This window comes from Cavia porcellus, unplaced genomic scaffold (assembly GCF_034190915.1).
Source record: "Cavia porcellus strain 051 isolate PalLab524CR breed Dunkin Hartley unplaced genomic scaffold, mCavPor4.1 scaffold_27, whole genome shotgun sequence".
In the NCBI taxonomy this organism is placed as follows: Eukaryota; Metazoa; Chordata; class Mammalia; order Rodentia; family Caviidae; genus Cavia; species Cavia porcellus.
In genome coordinates, this window is record NW_026947510.1 from 23,987,237 (window position 1) to 24,010,569 (window position 23,333).

General features: G+C 41.3%; 1 protein-coding gene across 1 annotated transcript; it reads right to left on the minus strand.

Moving 5' to 3' along the window:
• Window positions 1-463: 463 nt before the first annotated feature.
• LOC101789185 (uncharacterized) lies at window positions 464-21,597 on the minus strand. The gene is made up of 5 exons (XM_063238273.1): window positions 21,517-21,597; window positions 20,561-20,805; window positions 17,177-17,418; window positions 2,443-2,509; window positions 464-1,731 (listed from the first exon to the last, which is right to left on the minus strand). The coding sequence occupies exons 1-5, from the start codon at window positions 21,595-21,597 to the stop codon at window positions 1,512-1,514; spliced, it is 855 nt and encodes a 284-aa protein (XP_063094343.1). The 3' UTR covers window positions 464-1,511.
• Window positions 21,598-23,333: the final 1,736 nt, after the last annotated feature.

Below are 23,333 nucleotides of genomic sequence, written 5' to 3' on the forward strand. Positions count from 1 at the left end.
TATTTTGTCCCAACAAAGATAAAATAACCAGTGTTTTTTTTTTTTTTTGTCTATTTATCTGTTCATTTATTTCTGATATATTAGAAAACTGACTGATTATGAGCTGTTCCCCAGGGCTTGCATGACAAGTTGTATGGATATGTACTGAGTCAAGGGAGAAATAGGATTGTTTATAAAAATTATATAGTCAATCAAAAAAAGGAGATAAGGATTCAGGACTGGGCAGTAGGATGTTAGGAAAAGTAATCACATTACGCTAATTACATTGTGCATTTATTGTGTTTCTATAGCTGTTAGAACAGAATGAAGACTTGTGTTATAACCCGCACTGTCTGTCTGTCCTAGGGAGAAAGTGGAAAGCTACGTCAGTGGACCCGGGTAGGGCTGGGAGTACTCCACAGAGGTTTCCAGAGTGGCTACCTCATAGGACAGGCTCTTTATAAGTCCAAAAGAAATCACAAAGTAGAAAAACAAACATTTTATTTAGAAAAATGGAAGCAAATAAACAAAAGAATTGTCCACAAAAACAAAAACAGAGCCCAGAAATTGGTTGCTTAGCGATATTAAGAAAGCATACTGTTACATTTCTGAACCATGAGCAGGTTGCACATACACATACTACACACACAGGCATACACTAATTTTGCATCATATGAACAACTTTTAGAACTATGTACAATTTATTAGCTGGTGGTGGTGCTGCATGCCTGTGTTCTGAGCACTCAGGGAGACTGAGGCAGGTGGAGGCCAGTTGGAGTCCAGCCTGGGTAACACAGTAACCTAGAGAACCAATCCTGAGAAAGAGGAGGAGGTGTGAGGAGACTGGGCATGTAGTCTCAGGGTTTTGGAAAAAGCAAAACAACAACAACAAAAACCTGCCCCCATCTACACTAGAAAATTCTGTGGGAAATGCTCACTCCTGCCCTTTTATAGATCCTGGCTGTATCCTCCAAAGGGTTGAATATTTTCTCCTTTCTCTTCAGAATGTGGTACTCAAATTGAAATGCCTCTCTCATTAATCTCTTAAGAGGAAGAAATAATTTGCCGTATGGAAGAAAATTTACTTTCTAGAATGAAATGTGTTTTCAGAATCTCCAAAAATGTTAGTGATAAAGCTAGAAAGAGGAAGAATTCTTAATACACAGGTATGCACATATGTGTACCTTTTTAACTAAGTTGTATGACAAAAAGTTTATGTCAAAATTTTGCAATATTACATTATCTGGCATAAACTACTAACATTTGTGTTGCCAGAAAATTCTGCAGCACAGGCAGGCACTGGCTTATTTTAGGGACCGCCCTAATTCATCCAGGAAGCAGAGGCACGGATAAAAATAACCTCAGCAGATACTCATTTCCTTAACAGCGTGTGATGAAAGATTTCCCTGTCCTTCAGTTGTGTGTTCATGGGAAGGCACCAAAGTGAGTGACAAAGTGTGGGGTCACACTGCGTGCTGTTTCCCTGAGCGGAAGGCAGTGCTCTCCCAGGTCGCAGTCTGTGTCCTACTTAATCACTCCATCTCAGATGTGATTAAGAAGAAATCCAAGTTCAGCTGCCGCTCTGCTTGGCCAAGAAGCAAGGCTGAATACCGTGCTGAGAAGCTGCTCAGAAAACTCCCTGGTGAAATCATTTGTGACTCCTCCAGGTCACATGGTGCCAGTCTCCCCTGGGGTTTGGATAAGGCCCCTTCGCCAGAATTGTCTGTATTGGCTGTTATACCACATGTACGCCTGTATGCACAAACACATTTGTACATCCTTCACACACACATGCACATGAAGCATAGTTGTGTATCCTCACACATGTGCACACCTAGTACTGAGTATCCTTGCACACGTGCATATGCACATACATCACAGGTATGTACCCATGCACACCTGCACATGCACACACAGCATATCCTCACATGTGTGCACACATGCACACAGCACCTGTGTATTCTTGCAACATGCACACACAGGCATCACAGGTGTACATCTCCCATGTGTACACACATACACACATCACAAGTGTGTATCTCCCACAAGTACACATGCACATGCATCACAGGTGTGTCTCACATGTATACACATGTACACACATCACAGATGTGTATCTCTCATGTGTATATAGGCACATGCATCACAGGTGTGTAGCTGGCACACTGACACGGGCATATACATTACAGATGTGTATCTTGCATATGAACATATGTACATCTATCACAGGTATGTATGTCACATTTATATACACGGAACATGTGTTTTATTACACATGTACACATATGTCACAGGTGTGTATCTCACACATATTTACACCCATATGCAACATGCACAGAAATGTGCACACCCACCCACAGGCTTATTCACACCTCACCCACACCCAATACCCATGCTGCGTGCACACACATCCAACAGGGAAAGCTGCACACTACCAGGTCTGGAAGGAGAAGCGCTGCTCACCGCCAGTGCAGGAACTGTGAGACGCACCAGCCGGGAGTCAGGTCAGAACCAGGATCCCAGGGTTCACCTGCACACCACAGAAATGTCTCCAGGAGGAAATTAAGGCAAGATACCAGAGCCTGTCAGGCTTCTGCAGTGATGCATTTTACCACTTCTCACAATAATTTCTGTACATTTCTATATGTAAATGATTATTTTATGAAGTATTTTTAGGCATCATACATTTATACAATTGTAAGACTCAAATGCAATAAAACTAAAATCTCAGGTTGCAAGAATGGTTTATCTATAAATAAATGAGCGCAGCTTGAGACCATACTCATAAGCGAAATAAATCAAACTCACATGTATAAATACTGAATAGTTTCCCGAATGTAAGAAAGGGTAAGGATACATAAAAGTATGTGGTAAACATGATTCCCCATTATTTTGCTTTGAAGCCTGATAATGTTTTCATTAACTGGAATAGTTCTATTCTGGGTTGTTTGATTTTATTGTCTGTGATAGTATTAACAGTTATTTTGAAGAAAACAAGACAATATAATAGCTAGTGCTGATACAATATCATCTTATTTGGAAGTCCCATGAAGCTTTTGTTCTTTTCTCCATCGGTTTATCATGTTGTATCTTACTGGATTTTATTACATGTAATAGTACAAACAAAATTTTTTATAGACAAGGAGACTATAGAAACCATTGTTCATTTTCTGTTAGTTGGTTCTAAATACCTGTAATACTTTCATTCTCTTGAACTGTTTTACACTGTCATGTTACATTTGATGCTTTAATATACAAAGTTATACTCAAATATTTCAAGGAAAGAGACACTGTGGTAGTTACTGTTATGTCGGGTTATCTTGTGGTGAAACATTATGATGCTTAAATTGTTCTGTTCTGACCTGTGTTATTATGTTGTTATGTCTTTTATCTTAATCTCCTTCTTTCTTTTAATTTTTTTAATTAAAAAGAAAATGGTTTATCAGGAAAAGTAAGACTCTTCATTCAAAATAAGACTTTTCTACAGTAGCTTGTTCCTTCAAGTTTTGCTAGTCTTTTTCAACTTTCTGTTATCTAAGTCTTTTTACCTTGCCCCTAAAGGATGTCAACACATACCACACAAACACACACACACACACGTGTGTGCATGCAGGAGAGGAAGAGGGCGGGAGGGAGAGACTTTTTCTGGTCATGTGTTGTTTTCCTTTTATCCAGCATTATATTTTTCATTTTTCATTTTACTACTAATAACAATGTAAATAGTTAAAATCCAGAAACAAATACAGTCTGTAACTTGCTACCTACCAGATGTTACAGTATGTGTCATGTAAAATATTTAAGTGTTGTAAAAGTCTTTCACGATGAGCTGTAATTAACCACATATTGCAAATGGAGAAAAAAGTACTATTGTGTCATCAGTGTGCTGCCCTGACTTTTCCTTCTCTACAAAGTGTTCCGAGAATACAAGGATATCAAGCAGCTTTTTTTGTTTACTTTGCTCATTCTTTTGCTCTTGCTCAAAGTACTTTCACAAAGGTCGCTATCAGTCGCCTAGTCCTCTGTCCCCTACCTCCTCCTTGGTCATCATCGGCATCAGTGGCTTATTCTGTGTTGAAGTGTGAATCTTCTTTCTTTCACCTTTTGACATATTTTTATTCCTCACATTTTGTTCTCCAGTGTCTTTAGTTTTCACTTCTCTCTCTTGGATCTTTTCCATACCCCGAAGTTGGGTCTTCTCAGTCAGTTCCCAAAAGAAGTGCATTTTCTGCAGTTCTTCCTTCTCCTCTTTTTTTTTTTTTTTTTTCAGTCTTCGTTGTGCTTTCTCAACAGGCTCAAGGATTGGAGTACACTGTTAGCCACTCGTCCAGTGGCTCTTCTGAAATCCAGATGTGCCACCGCCTGCCTGAGACATGACCAATTGGACATCCCATAGGTGCACTCAATTTGGCATCTGAAATTTTGTGCACAATGTTTTAAACTATCACCTAGAAAAAAACTAAAAAAAAAAAAAAAACACAAAAAGCAAAACTAGTAAAACCTCCCAATGCTTCCTATGAACTACTGTACCCGTTGTATTATCCTACGTTGTTTGGGTTGGGGGATGCTCTTGTGTTAGGTAAGCATCTTTGCTGAGATGCTGACCTTTTACTTGTGAGGACAGGCAGGACCAGCTGGCCCTTGTGAAGCGGCCCCCAGGTGATGAGCAGGGCCCAGGAGTGGGTGAGTGGGGGAGGACCTCACGACAGGACCTCACTGAGAGCTACGTGCTCACTTTGAAATCATTTTTTTTAGAAGGTAAAACTAAGCATAAGAAAACAGAACAAAACAGATCATATGATAACAATGTAAGAAACACAGATTTCAAAGCAAGACAACCGGAGATCTTCACTGTCTATCATATTGTCTCTTGTTTTCTTCCAAATAGTTGTCCATATCTTCACATACAATGAATTCATATAAAACAAAAAATTATAGAACTGATCAGAACAGGATGATGAAGGCATTTTAGGTCTTCAAGATCAGACAATACGGAAGTCAACAATGGCTGTCATGATGTCTCTCATTCTCTTCAAAACAGCTGTCCATACCTTCATGCATGTTGAAATTAAACAAAACAAAATGGATTAAAATCACTCTGAACAAAGAATAATAGTATTGCTGGATTTCACATCATGATGCTACGGAATCAGCATTGGGTATCTTAGTGTCTTTTTTTTTTCAAAGTATCTGTTCATTTCATTGTGTATTATATTATCGATTGTCATAAACTTTATAGAAGTTCTATGCATGCATGAGTCTCTACATGTATACCTATCCTTTCTGTATTAGAGGGAAAAACAAAACAAACCTAGACAAAACAAAATAAATTCCTAGAAAAACACAAAACGAAAAAGACATAAAAACAATAGCAGAGCCCAGAACCTGACAATACAGGCCTTCAAAACAGGATGGAATGAGTTAAACCAAGGTTGTTATTTTACATAATGATCTTCAAGAGTTCCTCAGATCACCATATCATAATATGCACAATTGTTCCAATCCTATGAATGTTAATTATTTTGTTCCAAGAACTTACAGAATTTGTAGCACAATCATCTTAGCTATCCTGAGTGTGTTTATATAATTTTAGGAATTTTTTCTTTACCCTTTCTTTTTCTTTTTCCTCATTTTCCCTGAGATATTATTTTTCCCTTTTAAGCAGATTCTTTTCCTCTCACTGTAATTATTGAGCTTTTTGTATTTTATATACTCTTACCATTTCTCACACTAGGGAGACTATATGGTATTTACACATGTGGGTTTGATTTATTTCACTTATGAGTATGGTATTGAGTTGCATCCATTTATTTATAAATATCTCAATGTGATCCTTCTTTATAGCTGAGTAGTACTCCATGGTATAAAATACCACATCTTTTTTTCCATTCCGCAGTAGATGGACACTTAAGTTGTTTCCAAGATCTGGTTATTACAAATTGCGCTGCTATAATAATAGGAGAAAGTCCTTCATTCAAGTCACATTGTCGCCCTGAAGCAAAACACTTTTTCCCTCTAGCTGTCATCTCCCAATCCCTGCCTGCCTAACCTAAGCAAGCACTGAGATACTCACTATCTGCATAGCTTGTCCCACCCTGGGAACTTACTGTCTTCATTCAGGACAGACCGTGCTCACAGCAGCAATAATGATAGCTGCGGTCAGAGTGTTGCCCCTCCTCCCTTCACAATGTACGATTTTCCGTGTGACAAAAACAAAACAGAAACAAAAAACAAAAACAAAAACCCCAAGGTACAGTTGTTAGCAATAATGCCATCAATTAAAAAACAAGCATTTGTAAAACTTATCAAAATCCCAAAACAAAGTAAAAAAGCAAATAAAAATATTTAAAAATGACTTACTGAATTTATTTCTTTCACTTAGGAAATCTATCAGTATTTTTCAACTGAGTGTTAATAAGAAAAGAAATCATAAAATGTTTTGACTTGATATCCCCTGAGGTGATTCTTTGACAAGACAGAAATCACAGTCAGTGGGCGGGGCTACGGCTAGGGTTAGGGTTGGCCCAGTCAAGGCCAGATTGATGAGCAGCTCCTTCAGTAGCTTCTCCCAGGGTGGGTTGGCCTCTGCTCAGCAAGTGGGGCGCATCAGTATGTGAGGAACAGCGTGAGGTGGCAAGGGATAAAATTCAAATCTCCACTGGGACTTTAGAACAAATATTTTAAATTTGTGTGAACTCTGAGAAGGTCATTTGTTCATTGAGGATGATGAAATACACAGTGCCCAAGGTGACGCCTGTGCCCTTTGATCGCAGTCTCCTGCTACAGAGGAAGGAATATCTTTCCTTCCCATCTTAGTTTGATGGTCGAGTCTCCCATAACAGAAGACAGATTAACAGAAACACATACAGACTGATTTAATACTGATTTTCACATGACATGGCAGCCTTTGCAAAGAAATGAAGACTGAAAGCTACAGGTGACCATATTTTTCTATTTTTCATGCTGTTTAATGAAGAAGCGGTAGTTCATGGAGAACTATGATTGCATGTAAGAGTATGGCCTGGTCATCATAAGCTAGAGAAGCTTAGCAGGGCTCTGCATTCTGGCTGCTCTATGTGTCCTTGAGTCTACAGTGATGAGATTTTTTTCCTCTAAGTGTAGGGAGTGCATCTCTAGAATAATAACCTTAGCACCTGCTAGGAGCAAGAAGTGCTCTTGCTCCTGCTGCTTTCTTAAACGCCAAGAAGGCCTATTTCAAGGTCATGGTCCCAAGCTGCAGCACTGCTGAGCTCCCTGAGATCCTAGTGCTGGCAGGCACTGTGCAATATGAAAATGTGTGAAAACTCTTGGCAGCCATGATTTTATCTGCATGGTACTGACAAAACAGTGTGTAACAATACCTGGAGGCTAACTAGAGACAACTCCGAAATAAGCACTTGGGAAGAGGGGCAGAGCCACTGCTGCAGGGCGTGGGACTCAGGCAGAGAGAGCAGGATTCTTCCCTGGGATGGGGAGGGGAGGGAACGCACACATGCATCTGCAGTGAGGTTGCAGCCAGAGCTGGGTCCCCGAGGGTCGAGGCATGGTCCAGGCAGGGCCAACATCAGGCAGCACCCTGGCTGGGGAACCTTGCGGCAGAGCCCAGGTTAGGGCAGCGCGTGATACACTGTGCCATTTTTTTGCCAAAGAAGTTTTCTGCCACAACTGTGTCTGAGTTGACTGTGCTCCGAGTCCACAGGGGAGCTCTGAATGAGAAAGGATTCTCTGAGGCTGCCATCATGCGCTGAATCCGGAGGCCAACTGAGGTCCACAAGTGTAATCTACCCTGGGAGGGACACTGAGCTCAAGGGACAGAAAGTGAAGCCTGTAGTTGTTCTTTCACCATTTTATTTTACTTTAATAGTAATACTATTACTACTAGTAGTAGTTTTTGCAACAGGATCTTGCCCTGTGGTTCAGGCTGTCTTGAACTCACTATGCAGCTGGCCTGTGCTGGCCTTAACCTCACAAAGATCCTCCTGCTCCAGTCTTCTAAGTGCCGAGATTCCAGGCATGTGCCACTATAACCACTTGGGCCATTTTAAATGAAGATTTCCCTTTGCCTGCTATTTATCTATGTTACATTTTCCCCAACATAGGAAAAATAATTAAAAGCTTCAGTGTGAAATTTTTTCCTTTTGCAGTTTCAACCTGCAGATATATATGAATCAACTTAAGTAGTGCCCGTGCTCAAAAATATAACTTAAAAAAGAGTAGATAATATCATCAGTGAAGTTGAAAACAAAATTTTCTGTGATAAACTGGACTCCAGATTTGGTTTGACACTAGCAGGTGACTGGGTTCTCAAGCACAGCCCAGACGCTGCTGGCAGGGATGGAGCGGCAGAATGAGGTAACATTCCTCCCAAGTATGACCTCACTGCTGGAGCAATGCTTTCAGGGAAGTCCTGGAAAAGGGTTCTGTCTTTCAGATTCCAACTAGAATTTATTTCCAATTCTAACTTCAGAGTTTCCAAATGAAGCTTTTATTAAGAAAAAGATTTTGCCATAAAGAGTAAATGTTGGGTTACAAGGAAAATTTAAGGAAATAGAATATAATTTTCCTTCCACCTATTATCAATTTTTATTTATCCATCTGTGCAGTGAAAGAAATAGCATTTCCTCTGTGAGTAGAAGGAGCGAGCCTTCAGTGCAGAACCTCAGATCTAACTGTAATAGATTTCCTTTTTACTACTGATGATTATTATGGATTCTGCTGTTTTTTCTGCTGACCTTATTGTGGTAAAACACTGTATTCTAAACTTTTTTCCTCTATACATTTGAGATATGTATTATGTTTGAATTGTATTCCTTTGCTACTAACATCATCAAAGTGAATTTTGAAGTCATCTGCATGTTTTGGCAGTTCAAGGAGAGGCTGTAAGTTTACAGTTGTTTTTGCCTTCAATGTCGTGAGGCAGTTGCTGGGAATTCTGATCATATGTTCCTACACCAAGAAGTGAAGCTGGTTTGGAAGACTTTTGGAAATAATAATCCAAGAATATTTCTTTCTTATTTATGTGTATCAGTCATTTTATTTCCTGGTGAGGATTATTTATTTACATCATTCAGAATTTCCAAATACAGAACCTGACTTTAAAATCCCAGGGTTCCTGGAACTTTTTCAACCAGTAAACAGACAGCCAGCCTCATTCTTTGCTCTGCGAAAAGCAAATATTTTCTGTATTGGGTTTACTTACTTGTTCTCTTACAAGCCTTCCTTCTTGCTGTTTAACCTGTTGCTATTTCACTATCTTCTTCTCTTGTAAGTTTACATAGAATGAGGTTAAAGGACTGTGGTCTTAGCTGTGCATGGTGGTGCGCACCTGTAATCCCAGCACGCGAGACGCTGAGGCTGAAGTCATGAGCAGAGTTCAAGACTAGCCTGGGGTAAACAATGAGTTCAAAGCTACCCGTAGCTACACTGTGAGAGCCGGTCTCAAAAAATAAGTAAATAAACAAATAAATACAAGAGGCTATGGTCTTAATATGCTGAGTACTTCAATCCAGAACAAAAAACTATCATAAAACACAAACACACACACACACATATGTATACACACATACATGTATATATATGTGTGTGGTTTTTTGAGAGACAGAAAGAGAGAGAGAGAGAAGAGGAATATACTTGAATGTTTCTTAGGCAAATGCAAAATTTGGTGAACTTTCCCTCCTATATTTTTCTAATTCTAGATTCTACTTATGTCAAATAAATTATCAGTAATTTATCCACCTATTCTGTACATTGACCCGCCTTAGTATACATTGCTGAACAAATGATCTCTAATGAGATATTGCTTCCACTGTAATGGAGAAGGAAATGACCAATAGCTAAAAACCTTCGACATCGGAGCGAGATGGCGGGAATAGCAGACAGCAGGGTGGTGTGAGGAAGTCAGAGTGCTACCCTAGATGACGAAGTCAGGAGATTCTCTGTTGAGAAGGCAGCATTCAACGAGATCCAAATGACAAGAGTCAACTGTGTGCAAACGGCCTCAAGGTTAGTCCTCAGAAGACATGGAAATGCCTCACTAAAAGGCCCTGAAACAGGAGCAAGGTACAGTTGTTTGAGAACCGGCAAGAAGTTCGGCGTGAATGGTGGGTGGGGACTGTGTCTGTGGGAGTCACACTGGGAGTGGTGACCCTAAAAGGAGAGGGTCAGGAGAGGCCCTTTAAAGGACCTGAGAAGAGACTGATACTGATAAAAAAATACTGCATTCTACAAAGAAAGATGGTACATAAGTAAACGAGTGCAGAATAGTATAAAGGTGGTAAAAATGAAACTGAAATATCGTTTTTAAAAAGCCAGTGCAGTAGTTTGGGCAAGGGCGGCAGCAGGTATGGTAGCAGAAATGATGGACCAAGACTTTAAGTTCTGAAAGCAAGTGGCTTCCAGATTAGGACCTTTCCCTCAATAATTGTAAATATTTCTGCATTTACCTGAGATAGGGAAGATTGGGAAGGGAAATAGAACTCTGTTTGGACTATGTTAAGTTTAAGATGCCCATAGACATCTAAGTGGATTTGCCAAAGAGATAAAGAGGCTTTATGCACATGTATCAATTTTAAACAATTTACACACGTGTACCAAACACATACCCAAAAAGGAGGGGGTCAAGAAATGGAAGGAAGTGGAAGGGAGAGAAGGGAAAGAGGATGAAACAAGGAATTAAGATGTTTTATGTACCAGCTTCCCACAAGAATGTAGACATCGTGCACTGCACACATGTACCGATCAGCTAACACTGATAACAAGGAAAAAACTGAAAATATTTAAAAAATGTTTGAAAACAGGTCAGTACTAGAATAGAAATTTGAGAGTCACAAACCCCTGGAAATGACTAGTGGAAATAAACAAGGATTCTAGGTCCAAGAGCAAGGGCGCCCCAGCACTCACTATCAGGGTCAGGAGAGCCAGTGCGGGCTGGGCAGCCAGTCAGGGCGGGAGGCCAGCCACAGAGACCGACATCTGAGGTCCTGGGAGCACGGGGCTTCCAAAGAAAGTAGGCAGGCACATCGAATAGTTCAGAGATAAAAGCAGAGAGAAAAGAGGGCACTGGCAAAAAGCTAGTGCTTGTTAGGGATTGATACAGAAACCAAAGATTTGGTGGTAAAAGAGATAAAATAAGAATCAGTAAGTGGAGAAAAAGATTCAATCATGTCCAAAAAAGGTGTGGAAATCTGGTGAGATGGGGAGAAGCTGGATGTTTATGGGATCCACAGAGCTTGTTTTGATTTCTAAAAGTTGTATGAGATTAAGGGTGTTTATTTACATAACTCACCTGTCCCATTGTTTTTTATATTAGGTCTGAATCTTCTTTTATGAGTTGTAATAGCAACAGTATAAATTTGTGATGGTAAAATTGGTGTTTTCATTTATGGTGCAAACAGAAACCAGCGAATGTTATACAACACAATTAAAAGCAAAGAGAGACTACCAAGTATATTATAATATTATTCTGTAGGTCATTTTTATCTGGGTAAATAACAGGTTTGGTGTGTTTTTGTTTCAGTAGGTAGTGCAGAGAGAAAAATTTACCTAAATTAAGGTACCGTGTTACAGTGTTCCATGGAATTATCTTTATTTGATTTATGGTAAGTAAACACTTTTCCTTGTTTAAATATGTCTTTCAAAGGAAGCCACAAAATAAGTTCAGAAAGGAGGGGCAGGGTGTTGATGAAGAAAGATGCAAGACGAATGATGGCCGTGCAGTGCTGGATACCTTGATGTTCAATTCATCCCTCCTCATTTTCTATCTATAATAGCAATGGCACATCAAAAGTGAGAGAAACTTAGAAAAAAAAAAGAATGCAGGTTTTTGCTTGTCATCAGAGATGATGCAATCATATCTTGTCTTTTAAGAAACAAGAAAAAAATCATCCCTGGGTGAAGAAGCTGAAAGTTAAACAAAATCCCAGATTACAAGGATGAATTCAGGTTGCATTGCCTTTCAGTTTAATTCAAAATGCTTCCTTGGTTAAAAACCCTCAATGAAAATAAGTTTTTGATACACTTGGCTTTATGACTAGTACAGTTCAGAAGATCAGACTGATATAGGATGTAAATCATCCTTGGAAGGATACCAAAACACAAAGTCTGATCTCTATTGAGACTGCAATTTGTGTATTCAGAACATACTTTCAGACTAATACATTGCACAACTAAAATAAATCTTTTTTGACTATACATTTTTAAGCAGAAATATGAGTCTTCACAAGTGCCTTGCAATATATGGAGATGTCACTTCGCAATCCAACTTATGTGTAATAAATTAGAATAATTTTATATAGTGCTTCATCTTTCCTGTAAGCTAATCTTATTTTTCTGTGATGCATGCAATTGGTGCAGGCTAGTATGTTAGATTCTCAGTCTTAATCTACAGTTGCTCTTGAGGGAGCCTGTGGAGGTCAGATTGGAGTGTGGTGTGATGGTCTGTGATTAATAACTGGCTCTGGATGTCTAAGGATCCCTGATGTAGTGTTTGTCAGTGTCCTTAATGGGAAAGCTTATGTACAATCAATTCAGCCTCCAGATTTCAGGCTCTAGTGAAGCCTGTTTGGGTTTGGGAAAAAAATGTGCCATATTTGCTTCTAAAGTTTTTGGGAACAAGGTCAGCTAGCGAAGAGCCAGAATCTGGGAAAACAAGAGTGGTCACCAAAGAAATTAGACACTGGCATCACATGCATAGCAAAGTCAGGAACATTTCACTGAGGAAACCAGAGAATAGTTCCAAGTCTCTCTGAGGTCATTATAACCTGGACACCAAATCCCAATAAGGACATCACAAGAAAACCACAGAACAATATCCTTGATTGATAGAGATTCAAAAGTTCTCAACAAGAGCTAGCAAACTGAATTTAACAACACATTAAAAGAATAACTTGCCATGATCAAGTAGGATTTATCCTTGTATTAAATATCTACAGATCAATAAGTTCTATAGGGACACGTATTAATTGAATCAAGGGAAAAAATCATATGATTCCTACCACTAGATGCAGGAAAACATTTGAATAATTGCAACATCTCTCTGTGCTAAGGACAGGCAACAAGTGAGATATATAAAGAATGTATCTCAACACAACAAAAGTGATTTATAATACACCCACAGCTGACACTGTATATGATGGTGAGAGACTGGAACCCTTTAGATATAAAAGAAAGCCTAGTTTGAATTTTCTTTAATTTTTAGCAAATTTACAGCAAAAGCAATGGATGATCCTTAAAATACATATTGTATTTGACATACTGATTGATTGATTAGTTGATTAGTTGCTTGAGGTGCTGAGGATTAAACTCAGAGCCCTGTAAATGCTAGGTAAGCACTACCACAAAGCTACATGCAGCCCCTAGAATATGTATCCTTAGTATTTCCATTAGAGCTGAGCTTGTTATTGGCCTTTCTCTAGCCACAGATGTTTATCACACAACTTTCTCTCTTCAGAAAATAATTGTAACGAAATAAAAGTCGGGCTATGTGGGGCCCTGAAGACAGTTTCTATAGCCCAATCCTACATAATGTAAAGCTTTATAAGGCCAGGTAAATACAAATAGTTTTTATTTTCAAACACTTTCATGAATTATGATTTACCCGCTCTGTGCAGATTTGGAAGTAGACAGGAAATCCTATATCTAACCTTTGTCTCATTTTTTAATGTTTAATTAATTCCCTTTGTCCTGCCCTAAATGAGCAAATTATCTCACCACCTCTATATATAATTAAAGATACCAGAAAATCTTATTACTTCTGATTCCACTAATTCACAAATTGTGATAACTCTAACAAGGCCTGGACTGCAAAAATAATTAGATAAGCAAATTAATAGGGTAAACAGATTGTAGGTGTGTAACTCAATCTGCTTAGGAAAACAAATTGTTTCAAGCATTTTAAATGTTTCCGTTATATGCCTGCTAAGTAAAGGGGCTTCTAAGAAAACAGCTGCCTGGTACACATTTTTATGTAGCTCCTTGTGATGAAATGAGACCCTTCACGGTTCTCTGCCGGCACAGAGAAAGCTGTTAGGAGGCTCTGGAGATCAGTCTCCTCCTGAAGATGCTCTAGCATCTTCTCTGGTTTTGCCTCCATTTCTGTGTGTCCCGTAGGCATGGGCTGCATATCCACTTAGTCCTGCTCTCCAGCCTCGGTTCTTTAAGGAGGAAGGCCACAAAATTATAGGGAGCCACTCTTCAAATCCAGAGTTACTTTCCTTTACTCCTGCAACTAAATATTCCAGGGCCTTTTCTGTGGGTGAACTGGGATGGTATGTTCTCAGAAGCACAACTAGAGGTGATGAAAGTGTGTTTTCTAAGATGAACTTTGTAGCTCAGGCCTTGTAGGGCTCACATGATGACTTCTTTTTCTTGTTATTATTACATAATCTGCATATTGCCAGGTTCTTTTGTTCACTTAGCCACCTTTGGTCACCACTCTTGATTAGATCCAGAGGATACGTTAATTCCATAAATAAATAATAGACAGCCTTTTAAATTTAATTTTAAACAATTAAATAGTGCTTATCACTTTTGGATTCTGTTGTAAGCACGTAATAAAGTACAACTCAGTTGATTTTTGTTCTCCAGTGTGCTTGCTGTGTGATGGGGCACTTTTAATAAGTAGCGGTCTGAGGAACTTGAGTCCAACTGGGAAAATCTGATAGGATCACACTTGAATGGCTCTTGGAGTATAAGGAGGAGAGTTTTCGGTGAATAATCAGTGTCATTTATGAGGCAAACTGTAAGGGTTGGTGAGGGCAGAGACATGCTCATGCATACCCAAGGAGGGTGTCAAGAAAGTCGCCCTGGACTACAAGGACTCATGTTTGTTGGAAGTGGGAAATAGTGAGTGGAAGGGGTTACAGATCAAGATTAGAAGGTATTCAGATAATATGTTTTTTAAAACTCCAAGAGGCAAAAGAAGGCAGTCCAAAAGCATAAAGATGTATTCTTATCTTAATGAGTATATTTGGCAATTAAGCAACTTGGCACTTGGCAGTGTTAACTCTGTAGTGTAATACACTGTCAGTTCAAAAGTCTATAAAAAAAACCTACTGGATAAGAAGTGATTTCTTATGAAGAACAATGTAGAATTGATATGATTTATATGAATCATCCCATAGATGGTTATTCAGCAACTATTTCATTCCAGCTCTGCCCTAGGTACTGTACAAAGATAAACCCACAGTACAAAGATAAACCCATCATCCTGGCACTTTATTTTATCGGGCTTGGAGGCTGAGAATGTGAAAAACAAGCAACTGTATTTGCCTGAGGAGCACAGAGTAGGGAAGAGGGGTGCAGTGCCATGGCAGGACATAGGATGGGCAGGGAAGTCCTCCTGGAAAGGGAGTCTCAGAGTGAGGAACCTGGGATGGAGAGGCTCCAGGCAGGACAGACGCATGTACAGGGCTAGGATGGGAGAGAGCACTGGGATAATGACAAAAGGGAAGGGTGGGAATCTCGGGAACAGAGGAGGGAGAACATGCCTGCGGTGGGCCAGAGGGAAGGACCGGGCATAGGACCATTCACATAGTTCTGTAAGAACTTTAAGTCTGAGTGGAAATCCCTGGAGTGTTTGCACAGAGAATAGCACAATCAACTTTGAATCTAATTTCATAGTTATTTTGATAGCATTACTGGAGGAGGAAGAGCAGAAGGTTACTGTGGTGTCCAAGTGGAAAATGATGGGGCTTGAACCACAACAGGAATGGTGCAGGTGGAGAGGTGGCCAGATAACAGTCATACTCCCTTGTGATGTCAGCTGAATTTGCCAATGGATGTAACACAGGATGTGAGAGAGAAGGCTTCAGATTTTGATCAAGGTCCCTGGAGGGTCAGGCCTCTGTGCGCTGAGGTGTCTCGTGCTTGTCAGCTGATCGACTCTAGAGCAGCTTATGCTTGCTGCTGAGCTGTGTTCACATGTGTGACACTTCTTTCTCCTCCTCTGATCTATAGAAGGGACAGAGTGTGGGCAAAGGTAATAAGATCGAGTGTTTGTACCATGACGGGGTAACTCACCTTTTTAGAAAAATCTCTTTTTGACTTTGAAGAAACATAGCACCATGCTGAGAAGTCACCTATGGAGCAGGCCAAAAGGCAAGTACCTGAGAATGGTCACTGGCTGGTAGCCACCCAGACCCTGAGACCCTTGTCCCAGAAGTCTGGAAAGAACTGAATGCCACCAATAGTCAGTAGACCTTATCCTGAAATGAGACCTTTTCTTGCTATGAGATTGTGTGCCTAGCCAACATCTGGAGTACGGTCTTTTGGAGCCCAGAAGCTGAGGACCCAGGGTAACCCCCTCCTAATAAATATGTTTACTTCTGGAAGAGACATGAGTTACTAGCAAGGAGATAATGCAAAAGTGTGCAGATTCTTTGACTAATTTAGAAAAGAACTACTGCTGTTATCCAGCAGTCCCTGTACCAGTTATATACTCAGAAGAAATGAAATCAGTGCGAACACGCCTATGTATATTGTGGCATTATTCACAGCCTCCAAGATAGGGAATCATCCTAATGTTCATCAACAGAAGAATGGATAAAGAATGGACAAAGAATAGATAAAGAAAGTGTGAGTTACATATATTAACTCTAGAGAGGCAGGAAATCCTGTGATTTGTGACAATATGGACTAACTTGGAAGACATTATATGAAGTGAAATAAAGGCACAGACAGGTGTCACATGACCTCACTTATATTTGGAATGTAGAGTGAGACTCAAAAAATTAGATAATACAGAGACCACAGGGGTGGCCAGAGAGATACGGGTGAAAGAATACAGTGTTCCCATTGCAGGAATGAATTCAAGAGCTGTATGTGCATCATGGCCTCTATATTTAATAATAAAATAGAAGACTATCACCCTCCAAAAATATGTAGAAAGATACATGTGTGAGCTAATGCAGACATTAAATAGCTTAATTTAACCATTTCAAAATACCTACATGTATCAAAACATTGTGATGCATACTATAAATGTATGAAATTTTATTTATCCATTGAAAACCAAATAGAAACCAAAATAACAAGCAAGCATTGTTTTAAGATCCTAAGCTGGTAATGCTATTGTTACAAACCGTAAATACATGGGTAGAAAAACTGGCTTTTATTTGAACATATTTATCACGAGATATAGGAGACTCAAATAGATTGTGCAAATAGATACAAGAATCTATTTAGGAAAGAGGTCTGGCGGTACCTGTACAGGGTTCATCAGATGGTGGTGGCACGCAGAGCCATGAGAACCAACCAGACAACCAGGGAAGAGTGAGGAAGGGCAGGCACGCTTTTGCACAGTGCCATGCTAGTAACTCATGTCTCCATGGGAAGGCAAGGAGAATGTCCTCAGAGCCCCGCTGTGAGACCTCAAAGACAAGAGCGGGCAGCCAAAGAATCTGAGAAGGAGTGCCCGCTCCACCGGAGAGGGATGAGAGGCTGCACCTAAAGCCAAGGGACAAACAAAAACAAAAGAAAAAGACAGAGTGAGAGAAAAGTCAAGGGAGATACTATTCAGGAGGAGAAAGCGATCAACTCCCCAAAGCTGTGAAAGGCCACGAAAGGGGAGACCTCAGCACTCCAGCCTCTCAGTCCCTGGGCATACTTTGCTGCTACAGGCATGTGGTGGACCTTGTCACTGGCTGTACCCAAGCTTCCCCTGTGACCTCTTTTCCACGCCTGCTCTGCACTATTCTTCTCTAGCACTATCCCTCCAGAATTCCTTTGCGACCTCTCCCCAGGTCAGCTAGGTCTCCAGAGCATGAATCCTCCTCTCTCTCCCTGCTGCACTGCCTACCCGCTGGCCATAGTCTTAGGTTCGCCCTTCCCCACTTTCTGTGACCTGTTCACTGACTAGGTCCCCATGGAGATGTGAGTGAGCTGCTCTTGCACCTTGGAAACACAGCTCTGTCACCATGCACTGCATGCTTCATCTCTCTTGTCTGCTGGGGACATTGTCCAGCGTTTCTCCCTCACTAGCCAGTGTCAACACATCTGAGGCACCTAGGGTGCATTCTGCTAACATTTTTGTATATTTTTAATTGTACATTTAATTATACTTACACTTTAATCGATAGTGTTGGAGTCTTGTAAATAGTTTGAATAATAATTCTCAGTAAAAATTAAAAGTAATATTATGTCTGAAGATTTTATTATAAAATGGGTTATCTTTTCTATCTTGTCCTTTCTTTCCCAGGCTTTGCTACAATTTAAAATACTATAGTAAAGGACACCAGTTTATCTGAATGGTGGTTTTCAGGTGCTCTCCCCATTAGGCTATAAGCTCTGCAAGTGGGAGAAAGACTGTACTTTGGGTGTTCACTACAGTAAATCGTATGTCATGTGGCATAGGTAAGTAAATATTTCATAAATGCCTGCTGATTAAATAAATGGATGAATAAATGCCTTGCAGGAATAACAAGCAGGAAAGGTCTTTACATGAGATCTGTATCCCCAAAGGGAGATCTCACAGGCCGAGTGATATCAGTGATCTCAGATGATCCTAAAAATTTAGAAATATTTTGATAGACACTTCTGTGGCCTTAATTGAAGAACTACAAGCTTTCTCTGAGGTGACTTTTGCAGAGAGTTTCAAGATCGCTCCATTAAGCACACAGGATGCAGTAACGAGCTTGGCAGGCCTTTCCCTTGGAAATGGAGCTATCGGGAGGTTCCCGCTGACACAATGCTGCTACATCTGCTTCTTAGCAAGAGGCAGCTGGTCTGGGATGAAACTTAAACCTTTATCTAGGCAGGTGCCAAGATTCTCTATTGCTGGAGACAATAAAGAAGTCTGAGAACCAAAAGTAATACATTAACAGATAAGATACGTCAGAGAAAAGCAGACCTAGCATTGGAGTGTGTCTGATTTATTGTAAATACACCACGTGCCAGTCAGGGTTTTATGACAGGAATGTGCACAGGAATCTCTGTCCTCCATCTGCCATCAGAAAGCACTCTAGCCTCCCCGCTTTTCACAGGTGGGCATGTGGCTCCCGCAGTCACAAGCAGTTCAGAGGGCTGTGCCTCACTGAGGCTTGTGCACAAGGCAGCACAGATCGAGTGAACCAGCACATGTGGCTGTGGGCTCTGCTGACCATACAAAATGGGCAACCCGGTAGGAGGACACCACGGCTACCAAAGAGCCTTCTCCCAGGGCCCAAAGCCTCATTACCATGAACAGGACATGCTCAACCACAGAGATATGTTTGCTTCTAATTCTAGAAGTCAAAGTGGGAGGTCAGGATGTCTGCAGGATGGGGTCCTTCTGCAGGATTTTCCTGGGATTGTACTGGGGTCTTCCTTGTGTATCCTCATGCAGTCCTCTCTCTGTATTTGTGTGTCCTAGTCTCTTCTTAGGAGGAGATTGGGGTCTCCCTAATTATTCCCTTTCAATTTAATCATCTCTTGAAAGACACTGTCTCCAAATATAGTCACATTTTGAGGAAATGGGTGTTGAAGCTGAAACATGGATTTTGGGTGACACGATTCAGTCCATAACAGCCCAGCTGAGGTCCAAATCAACATCCAGTGTCAGCTGCAACGTCTGAGGAAGGTGTAAAGGTGCTTCCAGAGGACCTGGGTCCTGGCCACAGCATACCTGGACCCAAGCACTGAGGACTGGGGATATGCTGTCACTCTAGCCTTGGTGAGCCTCTTCCCTGCAGGGTCCCTGAGCAGAGCAGATGCATGTTTAGGAGCTCTGAGTTTGGGGATGCTGGTTACTCTGCAACAGTGACTGAAATACCCTTGGCCACAGAAGGTTGGGGAACCTTCTTGTTATCACTTTCAATCTTTCCACCCAATGGGGGTACATTTTGCAGAAGAGGAAGGCAAGGCACATGTAGGATTAAGTGAACTGCCCAAAGACACACAGATGCCAAGTGATGATGTGGATTTGAAACAAGCCTGGGCAGCTCTCCAGCTTGTGGCCTCATGGAGTCCATCTAGACAACACCGATTCTTGGTGCCTGTGACCACTCATGCCCATGCCAGTACTGCTTTTCCCTGAATTCATTGTCACAGGGTCCCTTCCTTGGCCAGCTCAGAGGACATCTGGGGAGGCTGTATCCCAGGCAAAAACTTTAGCAATAGCCACTGTATCCCACAGATGGCCAAATGGTCAAAGCCTGAGAGCCAGATGGCTTCAGACAGCTGTGCATTTGGTACTTCTAATGGCTGCACATCTGGAGGAAATTCAGAAGCCCTGAAGCGCAGGCCGCACTACACAGACAGGTGTGCACAGGCAGTCCCTCTGCACAGTGCTCTCGCAGCTGCAGAGCGCTCACCGGACCCTACTCGCCCCACACAAGCCATTTGCAAGCTTCTCGCTCCAAGGCACAGACACCGTTCCTCTGGTCTCCACTGCAGGGACTTGCTTCTACATGACGAGTCTGCAGCAAAGGCAGAGGGGAAACCCAGCTTACGGTTATTTTTAACTGTAATCACTGGCTGGTTTTTTAAAAAAAGAGAAATGGAGAAAGCATTCTTCCCCTTTCCTCTCTCTCAACATCATCTGGAAAAGACACCATGTTCTATTCTGGGACTCACTCCTTCTTAGGTAAAGAAAGAAAATCTCATTTCTTACCCACAGCTGTGGCAAAAGTGGACCAGCGGCAGGAGGGCAAAGCTCACGGTCCCTTTTCCTCCTCGTCTTTTGCTGTTGGAGTGGCAGGAGCTGCTGTGGGGCGCAAGGCTTTCCTCAGAGTCCTTGCCCCTGTGCTGCGAATCGTAGCCAGGCAGCTCTGTTGCTGAGGGCTGTGGGCTCCGGAGCCTCTCCAGAGGCTCTTTCCCTCCCACAGCCCGCCTGCCACTGTGCAGGCTCTGCAGGCTCTGGAGAATTCAACTGATTCCCACTATCAGAGCATCAAATCCAAGTTTGACCTACATTACAGGGCTAATGGGTCATGAGCATACACTGGACCATGACAAATTGATCTTTCTGGTGTTAAAGGTGTCAAGGGAGGTATACTGCAGTGATTAATAATTTATCCGACAGATAAAAGCTTTCCTTGTGGTCTTTGTTGCACTTGAGGGTCCAAGGTTTTATTGTTCTGGGTGCCAGAAGTACCTGGGGAGGTGCTGACAATTAGAACTTGAACACAAACTGATAGTAGCAAACTCCTGTCAGTCAGTCTTTCTCTCCACTCAAAAATGCCTCAAAAAGCAGTTGAGGCAGAAAAGGAGGCAAATATCAAATCAAGACAGAAGGAATAAATTTTGTAGTCTTCAGAGTGATTCCTATTCTACCACACTGAGGCCTGGCTTTTAGGGATTTGGGAGCTTCTCTTTTGTTTCCTTATACCGAGCAATGTAATAAGATGATTCAGACATAAAATAAAACTTTTCCTAAATTTCCATGGAAATCCAGCCTCTAGTACAGCCCATGACAGGCAGGTACTGTAGCTTCGCTTATATGAAGGGAAGAAGGGAGCCATGAACACGTGAGTGAGTGCATGAGTGAACAGGGTCGTTTCGTCAATTACTACTTTGGACAGATATATACTTTTGTCTTTTTTTGAGACAGGCTGGCCTTGAACTCACTTTGTAGCCCAGGTAGACTGGAAATGACAGCAACCCTCCTATTTCAGCCTCTCCAGAGCTAGGATTGTGGGTGTAAGTCATTACGCCCCCTTGGTTACATAGTTTGAATAGTTTAAACATGGGGAAATTCATCCGAAGCAATAGCAAATATAGAGACTTTAATTTGTTTCTTTTATTCATTTTTTAAATAAAGTCTCTCAATGTTTCACATCCTTTCTCGTCTCCCTTATGCAAGTTTCCATTAAATGAATAGGAAATTAGATCCTGAGTTGTATTTCGGAGTGTTGGGAAGCGTGGGATCAAATGAGAGGCAACGTGTCACTCGTGTCACAAGCTTCCGACTGAGTCTGGGCATGTCAGGGAAGTGCTGTGCGCCGGGTCCCATTTTTGACAGGCTGTGCTTAGAGAAACCAAGGAGTTTGTGTTATTTGAGATTGCTCCATGCCTCTCTTCTAGGAGAAACTCTGGAATAGACTGGGAGAAACTGAAGAGGGATGATTTTTAAAGGACAAAAGTGTATTTGGGGTCCTGCGGGGGAGCTTGTTGAATTTAGGATTCTTGGCAAGTTATACCATGCATGGAGAAATAAACCATTTCGCAGTTAGATGACGTGGGTCAGAGGCTAGAGTACTCTCCAGGCAGGGCCCTCCAGGAGCACATTCTGCAACCGGAAACAATGCCAAGACAGACATTCTGGAAGCCCAGATCAGCCAGGGCCCAGAAGGTGTTATACAATGAGAGGCAGTAAGCCTGCGAGCAACAGGGAAGCCAGGATTGATTGCAAGTAATCTCATTCTCAGGCCACAGGTCGTTGTCAAACTGCAGCCCAGAAAAATAGTATATTGATTTTCTGAGTCAAAAAAGGAAGTTATGTCAATGTAGCATTAAATAGATAGTCATGGAGTTGCAACATCCCTAAAAATGGAAATACCGTACATCAGAGGTAGAAGTGAACTCTCTGGGTAATCTGCTTTTTCCTGTTCTTACCACTATCAGAAAAACACACACCTACCATTGTTACAACACAGTTTGAGTAACCGTCATGTTTTGTAAATAGGACATTTGTGGACAGCATGTACTTTCAAATCCCAGAGTCATTCGAGTTCTTTATTAGCTGTAACCCTTAAGGTTGAGATCTTGAATTTTTTCATGGCCTATCATCTGAACTTGGGAACACTGTTTAAACTCTGTGCTTAGTTTTAATTTTTATTTTGATTTAATAAGAGGTACACATAAAATCAAAGTGAGAATCAAGTGATGGATGAGGGCCGTTAAGAACCACACTTGGCACATGTGCAATGTTATAAGCAGAGCGTGTTTGCGATTATCCTCACTATCTAATAAAGACACACAAAGAGAAGGGCTCTAAATTCACTTTGACTCTTAAGTTTTTACCTTGTTCTCAGAGAGGATATGTAATCAGATGCATTCTTATTCCAAGTTCACCATCTTTGTATTACAGTCACCTAATTTGTTGGCAAATCCAAGTGGTTCTCATTCTCAGGAGACCTAGCATTGTTGGATGGGTACCTTCACTGCTGCCTCCGTGGCCTGAGTCACTCTGATGACCTGTATACAGGACCTTCTCCTGATTTATCCTTCCACATCAACTGGCCTTCTCAGAGCAGCTAGCATAAAGACACAAGCCTGACTCAGAGGTGGCACTGACACACCCAGCCCCATGATCCCACATACCATTCAGACCCAAAGGTCAAGTCCTCAGGGCCTCCAGATGCCTGGAGCCCATACCACCCTGGCTTCCTGTCGGTGTCTGGGTGTCTGTCTCCCCTCCTCCTGGTCCCAGCTGTCTCCCCAGC

What these genes read in the sequence shown, in the direction of transcription:
- LOC101789185 (XM_063238273.1), bottom strand. Translation starts at nt 21,597, where the DNA reads ATGACTTACACCCACAATCCTAGCTCTGGAGAGGCTGAAATAGGAGGG. An exon ending in CACTTTTGCCACAGCTGTGG is followed by an intron (nt 17,419 to 20,560) that starts GTAAGAAATGAG and finishes CCTTGGCTTTAG; the next exon opens with GTGCAGCCTCTCATCCCTCT. An exon ending in ATCTGATGAACCCTGTACAG is followed by an intron (nt 2,510 to 17,176) that starts GTACCGCCAGAC and finishes TGTGGTGTGCAG; the next exon opens with GTGAACCCTGGGATCCTGGT.